Source organism: Corylus avellana, chromosome ca4 (genome assembly GCF_901000735.1).
Source record: "Corylus avellana chromosome ca4, CavTom2PMs-1.0".
NCBI classification, from domain to species: domain Eukaryota; kingdom Viridiplantae; phylum Streptophyta; class Magnoliopsida; order Fagales; family Betulaceae; genus Corylus; species Corylus avellana.
Window position 1 is genome coordinate 5,209,992 of NC_081544.1, and position 16,451 is coordinate 5,226,442.

Below are 16,451 nucleotides of genomic sequence, written 5' to 3' on the forward strand. Positions count from 1 at the left end.
TAGTGTTTTTTAGAGGGATAAAATTGTCATTTTAATTTGTTGGACAATTTACCCCTCTAAAATACACTAACTGGATATTATCCATTTTAAATGAAATGGAAAAGATCCTTTTTCATAACGTCCCACCCAAAATGCTCCAAGTTGCTGCTTGATCGAGCTTCATTTCTCTTGAATGAAAAGAAAACACAAACCGTAAAAGATTGAATTCTTCCAGTTGATTTTAAACATATATGCCAACTATTACATAGTTTGCTGAACAAATAATACATTAACGACGCGTCAAAAAATGAAACTAGAATCACTTAAAAAGGATAAACTGCTTTCTAAGGTAAAGATAAACTAAATATGAAAAATAGAAATCAAACATATTCGTTTTGGAGAGATATTTTGGTATTGACAGGTTGTAATCTTGCATATTACTCTTTCATTCTTGGTGAAGATTGCATTTGTGATTTCAAGGAACCTCGTTTGGAAAGCTCGTCTACACGGGAGTTGCAAACGACTAGTTCTATTTGCTTGTTTGTGAACCTCATTCGAACTAGATTTATAAACGATTGATTCTGTACTTGCTCATTGCTACGCTTGTCCGAATGAGGCTTACAAACAAGTGGTTTTGCCTTCTACCATTAACTCGAAACTATCTTATATTAGTCCTTCGGACTTCGAAAGAACTCGTCCTTAAATTTTGTTCACATTCCAAATTATACAAATTCGATATTTAAATTATTAAAATTTCAAACTCGCGTATTTATTTTTAATTTGTAATAATAATAAAACTCAATAACTTTATTTATTTATTTGAAAAAAAAAAAAAAGAAAAAAAAAAAAAAGCAAAAGCAAAAGGTAGAACAAAATTTGATAATGCCCTAATTGTGATATAAGAGAAAAACAAAAAAAATGAAAAGTACACATACCCCCTCAAACTACCATTCAATTGTCAATGTCCTCCATAAATTACCAATTATATTAATGCCCCTCCTAAACTATGCCCTCCAATGAAAAAATAACCTTCATAAATTTTTATTAAAAAAAATCTTAAAATTATAACAAAAAACTAAGGGTAAAGTCCTCTTAGTCCTTTCAAACTACAACCCTAATGACAATTTTCCCCACAAACTATCAAATGCGACAATTTACCCTCAAACTACTAAAACAATAACAATGTAACCTCCAATGCTAGTAAAATGACACAATTACCCAAAAAAAATTTTCAATAAGACAAACTTATCCCTAAATTTTTTTTTTTTAAAAAAATTAAATATATTTAAAAATTAAAATATTGAAGTGGGTTGGAGGTGGCCATTTGGCCAAGGGGGTGGCTCCTTGGTGGCCGAGCCACCCCCATCGGTCAGTCGAAAAGGCAAATTAACCCCTACCATAACATTTTTCCCCAAAAGTTTAACACCCATCAGTCCCAAACTAAACGCATCATTTTGCCACATCAGCATATTAATTTTTTATTTTAAATTTTTCTAAAAAACTGAAGGGGTGGCCGGAAAGACACCCCTAACCCCTTGCGGCCACCCTTGAAGGGGTTGGAGGTGGCTTACGGCCATCCCCAAAGGGGTTAGGGGTGGCCTAAAAGCCACCCCCAACCCCTATGGGTGGCTTGCGGCCACACAAAGCCACCCCTAACCCCTACGCAGCCACCCTTTCAAACTTTTTTTTTACTTTTAGATTTAATTTTTAAATTAAATTAATATGCTGACGTGAGAAAACAATGCATTTTAGTTTGGGACTGACGGGTGTTAAAAAACTAAGCGGATCATTTTAATTTGTATTTATTATAATTTTTCCTTATAAAAAAATTTATTATTTTTTAATTTTTTAAACAATTACTTTTTAAAATTTTTTTGTTTTTGTTTTTGTTTATTTTTTTGAACTTATTGTCTTATTAAAATTTTTTTAAGGTCGTTTTTTTTGGACGTTGAGAGACATTTAACATTATTTTGGTATTGTAAGAGAGAGACATTAATTAACACAATTGGTTTCATAATTAAGTAAGCAGTAACAAATTCTTCCTCAAAAAAGCAAATTATTTACTTTCCAGGGACTGAAGGCCACATCAGCGAATTTTGTGTTGAGGGGCATAAATGAAGTTATCAGCAAATATCAGGACATTAAAGTCAATTTCTATTTGAAGTTTCGGCGCTTGATATACAGCAGCTTGATGATTCCCACCGGTTTCTGCACATTACGGACCAAGGCTTCCAAAGTGCAGAAGGACGAATAGAAAATCTCCACATCACGTAATAACTGGAGATGGGTTATAAAGGAACCTCTCTCACTCTCTCCGCTTACTCTATTTCCTGCATGCATGTTCTACGCCGCATTGGTTTTCTAGGGTTTTTTTTGCAAGACGCATTCTCCGAGCCTGTGAATTTCACAATCGATCGCTCTCTCTGCTCTTCGCAATCGATTGCTCTTCACAATCGATCGCTCTCTCACAACAATCGATCGCTCTCTCTGCTCTCAGCCTCTCGCAGATAGAACTTTCTTTCGCTTCCGCCATGTCGTCTTCAAAGACCACGACGACTACGAGGTACCTTTTCTGTCCCTTTCTTTGAAGTTTTTCTTTGTGTTGTTGTGGGTTGGTCTATGGGGTTTTGCTGCGGAGCGGTGATTGTTTTTTCTGGGAAATTCCATTTTTTGTCTTTTGGGTTTTCCTTGATTTTTGTTTATTGTTTGATTTTCTCGGTTAATTTCACCTGGGCGCACGCACGCACATCTCGATCTTTGGATCTTGGGTTGTTTCTCGTTTGATTTCCGGTTTTCCCTTGACGTTAGTCGATTACTCTGTTCGCCAGGTTTTTTTGTTTTGCACCGTTATTTTCAAATTTCTGTAATGGGTATATTAGGTTAGTGGCCGAAGCCCTTCGGATCTTGGGTTGGGCTGCCCACAGTAAGGCCTCGAATTTCTGTAATTGGTATATAATATATTAGGTTAGTGGCCGAATCCCTTCGGATCTTGGGTTGGGCAGCCCACAGTAAGGCCCAAGTAGTTAGGGCTTAGTCTATATATTTGGATTTTTGGTTTCGTTCTCTTCTCGATCTCGTATTAGAAGTAGTAACGCCTTGTTTCAGTTTGCTTGATTGTTGCCTTTTCAAAGATGGATGCCTACTGGTGATCTAAAAATCTCTTCTTTTTATTTTTATTTTCAGAAAGAGGAAGTCACGAGCTGTTGAGACTCTTGCACAGTGGAAAGAGTGTAATGTTGACACCAAACGATCTGGAAAACTTCAGGCCATTGGGTCTAAGAAAGGATGCATGAAAGGCCAGGGAGGGCCTGAGAACTCACTATGCACTTATAGAGGAGTAAGACAAAGGACCTGGGGCAAATGGGTTGCAGAAATCCGAAAGCCAAACGGGGGGAATCGGCTGTGGCTGGGTACTTTTACAAATTCGCTGGAAGGTGCCCTTGCTTATGATGAAGCTGCGAGGGCTATGTACGGCCCTCGTGCTCGCCTCAACTTTCCCGCAAGGTTGGATTCAACGACAACATCAAACAACTCTGCGGTCTTTGCTGTTAACGAGAGCACATCTGTTTCCCCTAACTTGAGGAATGAGGATGTGCAAAGCATTGCATTTGCTGACAATGAAGCTGCATTTGAGGACATTGCCCCTATTTCTCCTAATGTGAAGAATGAGGCTGGGAAAGGTGATTTGGGTGACATTGCCAAGCTTTCCGACGATGAGTTCTTTAGCAACATCGAATCACTATTTAATTTCGACGATTTTGATGCTGGTCATTGGGGATTTCTTGGTGATGACCAATGCGAAAAGCCATAAGATCTTACAGACAGCTGCAAAATCCAAATGACAAGTTGTTAGGGGTCTCAGTCATATGGGTAGGCACCTTCCGGAGTTGATTAATGGAGTAGTATAAGAAGAATGATAGGTCTGATTCATGTCAATTTTGTTTGACATGCTGATTTTTGTAGTTGATTCTTTATATTTTTTATTTTTTGTAAGTGATTCTTTATAGGTTTTAGATTGGAGAATTTAACTGTTTTTTTTTTCTCTGTAAGTGATTCTTTATAGGTTTTAGATTTGGGATTTGAGGGTATATAAATTTACACGTTGTAAATGAATGACCTTTATGGGTCGGGATAATAAACAAAGTTTTAGTTGTGTATTTTTCTTATTGCTTGTCTTGTACACTACACACATTGTTTAAGAATGATCCATTTCTCTCTTCTCTTCCTGGCTCCTGCATTGTTCATGATTAGGGGTTTATCTGTGATGCATTGTTCCTGGCTCCTGCATTATTCATGTTTAATGCTCTCTAAGAAGGAAAAAGGAAAAAGTTGTGTGGTATATCTGTGATGCAGGCTCATTGATTCGTGATTGTACACTAATTTGTATCACTTAAATATAGCAGAAAACTGATTATCTTATGGCCAGAACAAGATCTTGATTAGTTTTTGAATTATTTTAAATATGTTTCATTTATTTCTATCAGACCATAAATGGTTTGTACTCCTAATGAGCTTAATGCTTACTAATTGTTGCTGCATTCCTCTTCTTTTGTTTTGTTTTGTTTTTGTTTTCGTTTTTTTATCCCTAAGATGAATTCGGAATTTTACTAAACCAACAAACTAATAACAGTACAAGCTGGTAGTACATAAACAGCATAAAAAAACAGAGTTTTTACAGTCGCTAGCTATGAGAAAATACAGAATTTGAGATGCACTTGCTAGAAATCCTTCTAGCTTGGAATGAATCATTGAGATATCTGTTTGAGGACAACTTGTCCTCAATCAACTCCTCTACTGTTTACAAAATGGTTTCATCACTTCTAACAGTTGAGGGATGATTTTCAGAATTTGTCTCCAGCCAAACATGACATATGGGCAGTCAACCTCTCCCCTCTGTATGTCTGTGTTTGAACTGATCTATGGTGGTAAAAGGGTCATTTAAATTTCATCTGTCATTTGTTATGCTGGTCTCCAGGTGAATTATTTAGAGGGCCAATATTCAGAAGGATGGTTTTGTGCTAATAGAAAATGACTATTGAGTTTGCATCTTTTCAATTAACCCATCACCATGGGCATGGGCTTCTCAATCCTGCAGTGCATAGATGGGTCTTCAAATTTGCATTCAACAAGTATTTCTTATCTTGTTCAATTTGATTACTTTATTCTTTTTTGTAAAAGGAGTCTCATGGTGCTTCTTGCAGAAAATTGGCAAGAACTAGTCCAACAAATTAAGTAGAAGGGCATGAGGCCTGGTATGGCATTAAAGCCTGGGACGCCCATTGAAGAAGTTTATCCTCTGATTCACATGTTCTCAGATTGTTCAGCTACGTTTTGTGTGGAATAAGCAAAATCATGATGATATTCAATCTTTACCAAAATGGCCTAAGGTTTCTGGTATTCTATGTATAATTGTAAATACTTTTTTAGAGACTTAGAAATTGATAAGATGATAGTTTTGCCCTTGATCCACTGATTGAAGATGAAAACCTTGTGGAAATGGTTCTTGTAATGACTATCGAATGAGGATTTGGTGGACAAAAGTTCATGCCAAAGACGATGGAGAAGGTTCTGATACAGTTGGTTTTTCTTGTGAGTGGCAGCTCTTGTTCATTCCATGACTAATTCTCTAGTTTTTTTTTTTTTTTGTCAATACTTGCAAACATTTTGGAAATAACACTTTATAGGATACAATAAAGTGTTATTTTCATCTTGGCATATGATTGACTTGGCTTCAGCTCAGCTATGCTAGACTGCTAGAAAAAAATATTACATTAGTTGAATAGTAGATCTATGCACTAATAATAAAATTAATTATTCATTAGCACATAAATTCCTATAGCTTTTGGAATTTCAAGTTACATTATATATACTTCTCTTCAGGCATTGGAGGCTATTGAAAGGTTGCAAAAGAATGTTGACACCCTTAGTCTTCCAAATGACTATCTGCTGTTTGAAGCACGCCAGGCTAAATTTTTTTTTTTTTTTTTTTTTCAAAAAAATTAAAATAATAAAATAATAATAAAAAAAAAATCACGGCTGGCGTGCTTCACTGTTGAAGCACGTCGGGCGTGCTCAATATCTTTACCCATCTGCTGGATATTGCTAATGAGCATATGCCTCTCAGGATGCTTTCCTTCTTGCTGATGATGTTCTACATCCAGGAATCTAAGGAATTTCAGACAATCACAGTGAGTGCAGTTGCGAAAAGACTCTGCATATTCCTTGATTGGATCCTCAATTCAGTCAACTTCAGGAAAGGACATAACCCTGCAGGAAGTTAATAGAGTGTCTCAGGTACTTGAGAAATATTTGCGCGTGTTAAATTTCATTTTGCATTTAATTAATGAACAATGAATTTATTCCAAGTGGATGTTCTCAACTCATATACATCCATGCCTGAAATCCCCCATAAAGGAGCAAAAGCTGGGTTTTGAGGATAAAGGATTGGTGTCTTACCAATTTGATAAATTTGGCGTCTCACCACATAAAAGAGTAATCACAACTCTCAAAGAATAAAATAACTGTTTATTTATCAATTATAGTCTGTAAAATACAATTGAAACTTATGCTTAAATAGACTAAAACACTAAACCATAACCCTAATGTAATTGACTTTTGGACCAAGCCTATTATTAAATACGGACTCTAAAAACATAAATTAAATGTTAAAAACCATTACAAAATAATAGTAACTCTAAACTAATATTCTTTCTTCATTCTGCAGGTTTTTCATTTCTTGTTTTTTGTGTGCAGTGATGCTAATATCTGAATATGTAATAACTTTTTTTAGGTTGTGACAAATTTGGCAGATCCTCCTTCACAATTGAGTACCATTTAGGATGACATTATTAACAGATATCCCAGGGCAGCAAAGCTGATTGACAAAATTACAGTAGGCCAAGAAAGTTAAGGCAATGGCCCCCACCCAGGATATCACAAAAGGAACAAGTGAGAACAGTTGTGTAAAGGATAGAACAAGTTGTAACTAGTGTCAGGGCTATTGTACTAGATTGGGCTTTGAGTTGTAAATATTCATTACTCACTTGCACTCCTCTTATGGACACGGATTGGGCTGTACTCAGCTTTCTCTGTAAAAATATGGCTATGACAGAGTCCCATAAAAATTCAACGAGTATGTAAGGCAACCACAAAGCAACTAAAAGGTCGAGTGAGATTTTACAGCTCAAGACCTTTGAGACATTTTCGATTAGAAATGCTCATGGTCCATCATATACATTCTTATGTAAGAGCAAATGGTCATTTAGCCATCTTACAAAATGGTCAAATAAAGACAAAACATTTGAAATAAAAATATTGCATATTCATTAAAACTATCTTACAGAATAGTAATTATGCATAGAAAAATATTTATTGTACTGTATATGATTGATCAGAATGTTTTAGAATTCAATCTCATGTTTATAGCCCTACTTATATGAATATCATACGGTATAAAAAATGAATTGCCATCAGGCTATTGGCATAATCATATTTAGAATAATGTTATTTACTAGAATTCTATACAATGGGATGGCATAACAGTGAAAATCAACTCTTGATTTTTATACAAATTGATAACAAAAAGATGCATTGAATTCCAAATTGTACAAATTCGATATTTAAATTATTAAAATTTGAAACTCATGTATTTATCTTTAATTTGTAATAATAATAAAACTCAATAACTTTATTTATTTAAAAAATAAAATAAAACCAGAAGGTAGAACATAATTTGATAATACCCTAATTGTGATAAAAAAAAATTTTTTTTTAAAAAAAAGTACACGTACCCCCTTAAGCTACTATTCAATTGTTAATGTCCTCCCTAAATTACCAATTATATTAATGACCCTCCTAAACTATGCCCTCTAATGAAAAAACTACCCTTCATAATTTTTTTTTTTTAAAAAAAAAATCTTAAAATTATAACAAAAAACTAACTAATTTTTTTTATAAAAAAATTCAAAATATTGAAAAGAGAGGAAAAAAAAAAAAAAAACCAAGGGGATCATTTTCATTTTTGTGTATTATAATTTTTTCCTTTAAAAAAAAATTATTATTATTTTTTAATTTTTTAAACAATTACTTTTTTAAAATTTTTAGTTATTTTGGTAGTGTAAGAGATAGACATTAACACAATTGGTTTCATAATTAAGTAAGCAGTAACAAATTCTTCCTCAAAAAAGCTAATTATTTACTTTCCAGGGACTCAAGGGCACATCAACGAATTTTGTGTTTGAGGGGCATAAATGAAGTTATCAGCAAATATCAGGACATTAATGTCAATTTCTATTTGAAGTTTCGGCGCCGGATATACAGCAGCTTGATGATTCCCACCGGTTTCTGCACATCGCCGTAACCTACAGGCCAAGGCCTCCAAAGTGCAGCAGGACAAACAGAAAATCGCCAAGTCAAGTCACGTAATATCTGGAGATAGGTTATAAATGAACCTCTCTCAGTCTCTCCGCTTCCTCTGTTTGCTGTTCTATCGCCGCGTTGATTTTTCTAGGGTTTGTTTGCAAGACGCATTCTCCACTCTGAATTTCACAATCAATCGCTCTCTCTGCTCTCAGCCTCTCGCAGACACAACTTTTCTTTCGCTTCCGCCATGTCGTTTTCAGAGACCACGACTACTACGAGGTACCTTTTTTGTGTTTGGGTCTTTTGGGTTTTCCTTGGTTTTGTTTTATTGTTTGATTTTTCTCTGTTTGATCTTTGGATCTGGGTTGTTTCTTGTTTCTTGTTTGATCTCTGGGTTTTCCCTTGACTAACTACTGCGGTCGGTCGATTACTCTGTTTGCCGTTAATTATTAGCCATCACTGGTTTTTTGTTTTACACCGTTATCGCGGTCGACCTCTCCCCTTCTGCATGTCTGTGTAGTATGCATGTCTGTGTTGTAATGGACTTGTTTGTAGTAATCTACAGTTGTGAGGAAAGGGTTATTTTCAAATTTCTGTAATGGGTATATTAGGTTAGCGGCCGAAGCCCTTCGGATCTTGGGTTGGGCTGCCCACAGTAAGGCCCAATTAGTTAGACTTAGTCTATATTTTGGATTTTTGGTTTCATTCTCTTCTCAATCTCGTATTAGAAGTAGTAACGCCTTGTTCCAGTTTGCTTGATTGTTGCCTTTTGCTGATGAACAATATATACGTGCATAAGAATTTTCAAAGATGGCTACTTGTGATCTAAAAATCTCTTTTTTTTGGTTTTTTTTTTTTTTTTAGGAAAGAGTAAGTCACGAGCTGTTGAGACTCTTGCACAATGGAAAGAGTGCAATGTTGACACCAAACGATCAGGTAAAATTCAAGCCAGTGGGTCTAAGAAAGGATGCATGAAGGGCAAGGGAGGGCCTCAGAACGCACAATGCACTTATAGAGGAGTAAGACAAAGGACATGGGGAAAATGGGTTGTAGAAATCCGAAAGCCAAACGGGGAAAGAGGCTCTGGGTGGGTACTTTTACTAACTTTGTGGTAGCTGCCCATGCTTATGATGAAGCTGCGATGATTCTGTACGGCTCTTGTGCTCGCCTCAACTTTCCAGCAGGGTTGGATTCAACGACGACATCAAACTACTCTGAAATACCCTTGAGGAATGAGGATGGAGAAAGCATTGCTACATCTTCTGCTGTTGAGGAAGATCTTCCAGAGCTTTTCAACGATGATTTCTTTAAAGACATGGGATCATTTTTCGAGGATATTGGTCAATTGGGATGTCTTGATGTCAACGATGGTCAATTGGGGTGTCTTGATGTCGACCAATGTGAGGCACCTTCCGGAGTTAGTTAATGGAGTATGAGAAGGATGAATGGATACTTTGATTCATGATTATTATATTTCAGATTTGACTCATTTGAGGGTATGGCAATTTAGTTAGATATGCTGATTTGTATTCTTTATAGTTGATTCTTTATAGCTTTATGAATATAAGTGATTCTTCATGCTGATCGGGGAATTTAACTTCTTTTTTCTCTTTAAGTGATTCTTTATAGGTTTTAGATTGGGGCTTTGGGGTATATAAATTTACACGTTGTAAATGAATGACGGGATAATAAACAAAGTTTTAGTTGTGTATTTTTCTTATTGCTTGTCTTGCATAATACACACTATGTTCAACTCTCTTCCGATCTTCTTACATTGTTAATGTTTTGGTTTTGACGTTTAACGATCTCTAAGAAGGAGAAAGGAAAAAAGTTTTGTAGTATATTTATTTGTTCAATAAAATACATAGTTATATTAATGGTCCTCTATTTAATTGTTATCTCAGTAATTTCCATCTAGTACATGCTTAAATAAACTTTTGTTTCTCCTCTACCTTGTTTAGATTCTTTAATGTTTGATCTCTTGAACAAAAATCACTGATTTGCTGCACATAACAACAATTACACTAGAAAAAACATTGGTGCCACATAATTTACTGTCTGTACACATTGTTTGTCCTTTAATTTAGTGGCTTAATTGTGATGCAGGTTCATTCATTCATGATTTTAAACTGATTTGTTTCAATCTGAACAAGTATGTTTAGGATTACTGCATTTCTATCATGCATCATACTAGACGTAATTTGTCTTAAAACTCTTGAATTTCAAACATAGGTGAATGTTATATTACCTTTGGGCAACATATGAATCATTTCAATTGTAACTTTCATGTGGTTGACTACAAAATGTAAAAATCTAGTGTTCATAGAAGTTATGTGAACTTGCGGCCATTTTAGAGAGATTAAAAAGAAAAATTCTGTTTGGACCCTTTGATAGATGAAGATTGATGCTGAAAAGAATGATGGAATATACAAGTTGCGCTAGTTAGGTTGTTTTGGCATGGGGTTAGCACTTTTAGAACAATTTAAAATCATATTGTAGTGGGTTTCACCTAGTAGCTTACTCTAATTTCATCTTTGATTATGTTTGTTCGGGCTATATTTAGTTTCTATCTTCTAGTGGAATGGTTTGTGAAGAAAAGAAAAAAATCTCCAATACCATTATTATTTTTGGATGAAAAAGAAAAGTACATTAATCTGTAGATCATTTCATTCCCACATACTATTATTGTTTTGTTGTCTATTTTGGTGAAACACAGCTAAGTTTTGCAACATATATATCTTTTTCTGTCCATTGCATAGCTCATGAATAATTTAAGTCTTCTTCCAAATTAAAATGTCAATTGTGTAGGCTATTATAGAATATTGAGATGGATAGTTGAAGTGCATAATCCCATTTTTCAACCTCAATTATTTGGAAGTATTTCATGAAGGCTCATTCCTGTACATTACATCACTGCTTGATGCATGCGTGTGGTAAACTATTGCTTTGGTTGCAGTGAGTAGTAAATAACCAGTTGGTTGAAAACATTGGCTGTCCCTTTGATTTTTTCTGATTGCATCAATAATTTATCAAGTATTCAGCAATCTTGGGATCCTTTCCTGCAGATAGAATTAGTTTAAAACCGGTAACTCTTAATAAACCTTAGTACCTATCAAAATAATGCACAAGTTTACTCGCTCTATTTATGTACTTTTTAAGGCATAAGTCACTGGACAAGAAGCCTCATTATTTGCAAATAAAATAATTCTCCCTCTTTCCTATATTGTATGATCCTGTTTAGAAAATTCAACTTTTTGGGAGGATATCATTTAATGCACTATTATTATTTTTTATTTTTTATTTTTTAAACAAAAAGGGAAAATGCCAAGGTTGCTTTTCAGTGTTTCTACCATGTTTATTTGTGAGATTGGTTTTCTAATTGTTTACTTCAGTTTATTCAAATCAAAATTTTTCGTCACTAATTTGGCCTTTTTATTTCCCCAATTTAGTTGGGATCAAAGCTTAGTTGAGTTATGTGGTCCTTTTTCATTTCTATCGATTGTTATGTGCATCTAGTTGAAATGTGGGACTTAGCGCTTATACACATCTTTTCTTACGTTTAGATCTAGTCTTCTTGTTCATATTTATACCATAAAATGTATATATCTTTAGAAAGATATGGTTTTAGCTTTCATTCTAGATGATGATACACAAAAGTTAGGCTGCTAGAGTTATGATTGTTGATATCTTCTTGTCAGCGACTCTCTGGAAAATATCTATACTTTCTTGATAGATCTAGTTTCACCTATCCTCTTTATGCTGTGATTTATATCATAATTTTCAGAAAGATATGATTTTATTTTATCTCTAATTCTATGGAGTGATACATAAAACTTTGGGGTATTCTTGCATTTTTCTCTGAATTACCCCCTTTGGGAATAGCTAATTTACTTTATTCATTTATCACATCCTCATCATTTAAGGTCAAATGTAGTTAGTGAGATACTCAGGTTCTTTGTTCTTATAATCTAAATATTTTATCATTAAGCTGTGACTTGGATTAGCAATTGCATTGTTTCCAGAGGCAGAGAACTCAAATTAATCTCCTCCTTCCCATTTATCCTCGTTTTGTGAGAAACATAGGACTTTTACCACTAGTCTACTTCCAATGTGCTTGACTATTAGAATGGATGGAAAAATAAAATTTGACCAAAATCTTTCAAAAATACCCTTACTTTGGCAGTTGAAAAAGCAAATTTACTCTCTCTAATTATTAATACTATATTTGTATAATTTTTTTTTTTTTTTTTTTTTTTTTTAAATATCAAAATAAAATCTAAGGTGGCCAAACCAACTCCAACCCCCAGGGGGTGGTGCGTGGCCTTTCTTGTACGAGCCACCCCTCCTTGATTTTGGTTTTTGGTTTTATTAGTTGTATTAAAAAATCATGAGTATCTTACGTGCTAATTGAAAATGCACATGCTTTTCACGAATTAAAGGACATATGGCAAATTTATAGACTGAACTTGATAAAATTTCTCAAACCTAATTTAGAGTAACACCAAATATTTAATGGTGCTTGGAAAGTTTTTCATGTTTAGAAATGATGAAAGCAGGCTGCTGCCTATTGCCCTCTGAAATTCTTACTGAAATGAGCACTTGACCTGTTGTGGTTAATTTTTTGGCCTGGCCATAATGATCTAGCACAATTAAAAAATATTGAGAAATAATATTTAAAGAAAAAATATATACATATATTTGGAGGATAAAAAAGGAGGCAACTCCAAAGTTAACACGAGGCTGTCTTCATTGAAGTATCCGTTGAGTCGTTTTATTCGAAAGAAGAAGAAATGCTTTCTTGTTTCCTTCATCGATCGTCAGTGTTTAACCCATTTTTTTGGACATCATGGATATTCGCCCACCATGCAATTTATTGGACGATCCATTAAGGAACCTTAATGTGGATTCAAATTTTTCTTATTAAAAAAAAAAAAAAAAAAAGAAAAAAATCTGTTTTAATAAGTGAAACTAACATGTGAAATATTTAAGATTAATGACGAAGATGGACATAATTGGAACAAATGAGCTTTATCTATTAAATAGAGTAGCAAATAATGGTGTGAAGAGTAGCATTACTCATTGAGTTTTAATGCGATATGTTTTTTGCAAATTGAAATATCCGATTAATATAAACTCAACTGACATATGCACTTTTAGAAGTAAAAAGAAAAAGAAAACGAAAATGATATTCTTTATACTCATTTATCATACTCATTCTACAACAGATGACGTGTCATGTTTTAAGTGACTTTTTTTTTTTATATATATTTTTTTAACCACTTAAAACACAACGTCAACTAATTTAAAACAAGTTTGTTGTCTCTCTTATTTTAGAGAGAGAGGCTCCAAATTCTATCTAGAGTAAGGTCTTTCCCCCTCCTTGGTAAGGTCCCCTACTGCCGTTGATGTCATCTATAAGGGAGGATGGATGATTTCTCATCTCTCCCTCCTCATTTTTTCCTTCTTTTTTTTTTTTTCCTTGGTGAGTTCTTTTTTGGTGTTCTTCCCCAAACAATAGCGCCAAACCCTCTCCATCGCATTGTCCACCTCCACCCCGCCATCCGCCGGATATGTACATCAAGGTTCTTATATCATATTTTTCAAAACTCAACTTACCTTCCTTTGCCAGACCCAACATGACACGCACCACTCCATCGTGTTCACGGGTGCCATCTACCTCAGCCACCACTAGCCGCATCTCCATTTGACATCCACCAGCCCCGCATCTCCATTTGACATCCACCAGCCGGAACGTGGATTTCACACTCCGAATAGCCTCCTCAAAATAGAAGTATTTCGAAAATTGTAACGAAATTTAACAGAAAATTCTAACGAAATAAGATAATCGAAAGAAATTAAAAATTTTATACCCTTAATGTAAAAGTTTTTGAACTTCGAACAGTACATTCCAAACACAAAAGTTTTGTAGGATTTTTGTGAAGTTAAAAAATAAAAAAATAAATAAAAAAATTGTCTCAAATTTAGAAATTGAGTTATTATATTCCCGTGTCAGTTTTGTAACAAAAACGTCCTTGTCAACGTGGCTTTCAAGATGCAAATTAATCAAGAAGACGTCCTTGCTATTAATTCCTTAAATAATTCTGAAAACGATGGAGAGTGATGTTTTTGCCAACAAGCGGTTGTTTGCATTCTCATACGCTGAAAATAATCTCTGTCAATATCTTGACCGCATCTGATCCTACTCACCACTCCCAAGAAACCATTGGATCAATCAGTACCCACAAATTCGATCTTGTCTCTCTCTCTTTCTCGCTCTTTTACTATATATACAGATTTTTGGGGTGCTATATATTTATATCCATTAGTTTCTTAGCAAAATCAATGGCGCCCACAGCAGCAATTTTCCTATTGTATCACCACAGATCCCCACCACCTCAGCTTCCTCCACCACCACCTGCAACTTCTTTGGGGCTCAAACTGGCAGCACTGAAATGGGTTTCAGAAGAAAATCCCATCTGCAAAGCCACATTGACAGCATCATATGACAAACAAAAACATGGCAATGTTGATCCTTCTTTTTTATTGGAAAAGAGCTTTGAACAAGCTCTTCAACTCAGCTGCTGGTAAACATGACTAAATTATTGTACAGGTCCATATATTGCAGCTCCTTCTGTGTTCTTTACTTATTAATTACCAAAGAGATCGACAACACTTGTGCTGCTGTTGTGCATGTGTGAAGTTGTCTAGATGAAGATTATCTTATATACAGCTAGATTAAGTTATTCTTCTTGTTTTTCAATATATTTGCTAGTTTTGTTCATAATCCCATTACAGTTTCAGATCCAAAACTATTGTTTATGGAAGTTTTAAGCTTAATTTTTGATGTATACTAGGCTACTACTAGTAGCTAATGTCATGGTTACCCGATGGGTCTATCGTTATAATTAAGTGAATTGAGTTATGATTCATCTATATATTCCGATACCTATATATCAACACAATCCGAATCAGTACGATATAATTAAGGCTTTAGTAGATTAGAGTTGAAGAGTTGACCAATTTAATTAAATGAGTCGGATTATTTTTTAGATCTATATAATCTCATATACATCTATATCTGGACGCAACGAATCCTAACATATGAATACGAATTGAAACGTTTAAGTATCATATATATACCAAAAGAATCAGCAACTTTTGTGAGAGGAAATGGGAATTGACACCACTTGAAGTGGCATTTTTACCAATTTTCCATAAAGTATAGAAAGTGTAATAAGTGAAACTGAAATGCATGCCATTTTATGCAAACTAGGTGTGAAAAATATAATCCAACAGAGGAGCTCAAAAGCCAACTTAACAAGGACAATTTTGTCATATCAAACGGATTAAGATTCCTTCCAATTACTCAAAATTTGAGAATTTCATGCTACGAAATTGTGGCCTTTCATTTTAAATCTAATGGTCTATAAAATGCCAGCAGCTACTTTGTATAACTGAAGCATTAAGCTGGCTTTTGTTTTACCGAAGTTTAAATGATTTTATAGACTATTAAATTTAAAATGAATGGCCAGTTCCTTATATATATATATTAAATCTTTTATTTTAAAAAGTGGTTAACAATTATTAGAGTTACTAATTAACCGTCTAGGCGGTTACGGTTAGCGATTTTAATCAATAACTGTTAATCGTAACGACATTTTCACCTCTAAGTATGACAATTATATAGTAGTCTACTGAATAACATTGCTACTTTCAGAAGTAAAAATATTATGTTATTATTGGCGATTAGATTAGATTATATTAGTAAAAATATTGTCTCACTTTTGTTATTATTGGTGATTAGTAAAAATACATCTTTCTTTCTTTTTTTCCTTTTTTTTTTTTTTGGAATTTTCTTTTCTTTTTCTAGACAAAAGCATGGCTTAGCAAAAATATTGTTGTTTCTAAAGGGCAGGGGGAGTGGAGGGGGGTTGGGGGAAAAGCATACAGTTGTTTACATTCTCATTGGTTGAAAATAATCTGTCTTATCATCAAGTGCCACGTAAAATCGTTTATCCTATTTTCCAAACGGCGTTTCGCCGGTAACTCACACGTGTCTAATCCACTCTCCGTAATCTGTACTTCCCAAACCAACGTCAGCCCAAAACCAC

The 16,451-nt window shown here is 34.4% G+C and overlaps 2 protein-coding genes across 2 annotated transcripts; both read left to right on the forward strand.

Annotated features, from left to right (window-relative positions):
* The first annotated feature begins 2,510 nt into the window (after positions 1-2,510).
* LOC132177907 (dehydration-responsive element-binding protein 2A-like) lies at positions 2,511-3,790 on the forward strand. The gene is made up of 2 exons (XM_059590385.1): positions 2,511-2,542; positions 3,163-3,790. The coding sequence occupies exons 1-2, from the start codon at positions 2,511-2,513 to the stop codon at positions 3,788-3,790; spliced, it is 660 nt and encodes a 219-aa protein (XP_059446368.1).
* Positions 3,791-9,373: 5,583 nt separating this feature from the next.
* LOC132177908 (dehydration-responsive element-binding protein 2C-like) lies at positions 9,374-9,766 on the forward strand. The gene has a single exon (XM_059590387.1). It carries the CDS (start codon positions 9,374-9,376, stop codon positions 9,764-9,766), a length of 393 nt encoding a protein of 130 aa, XP_059446370.1.
* Positions 9,767-16,451: the final 6,685 nt, after the last annotated feature.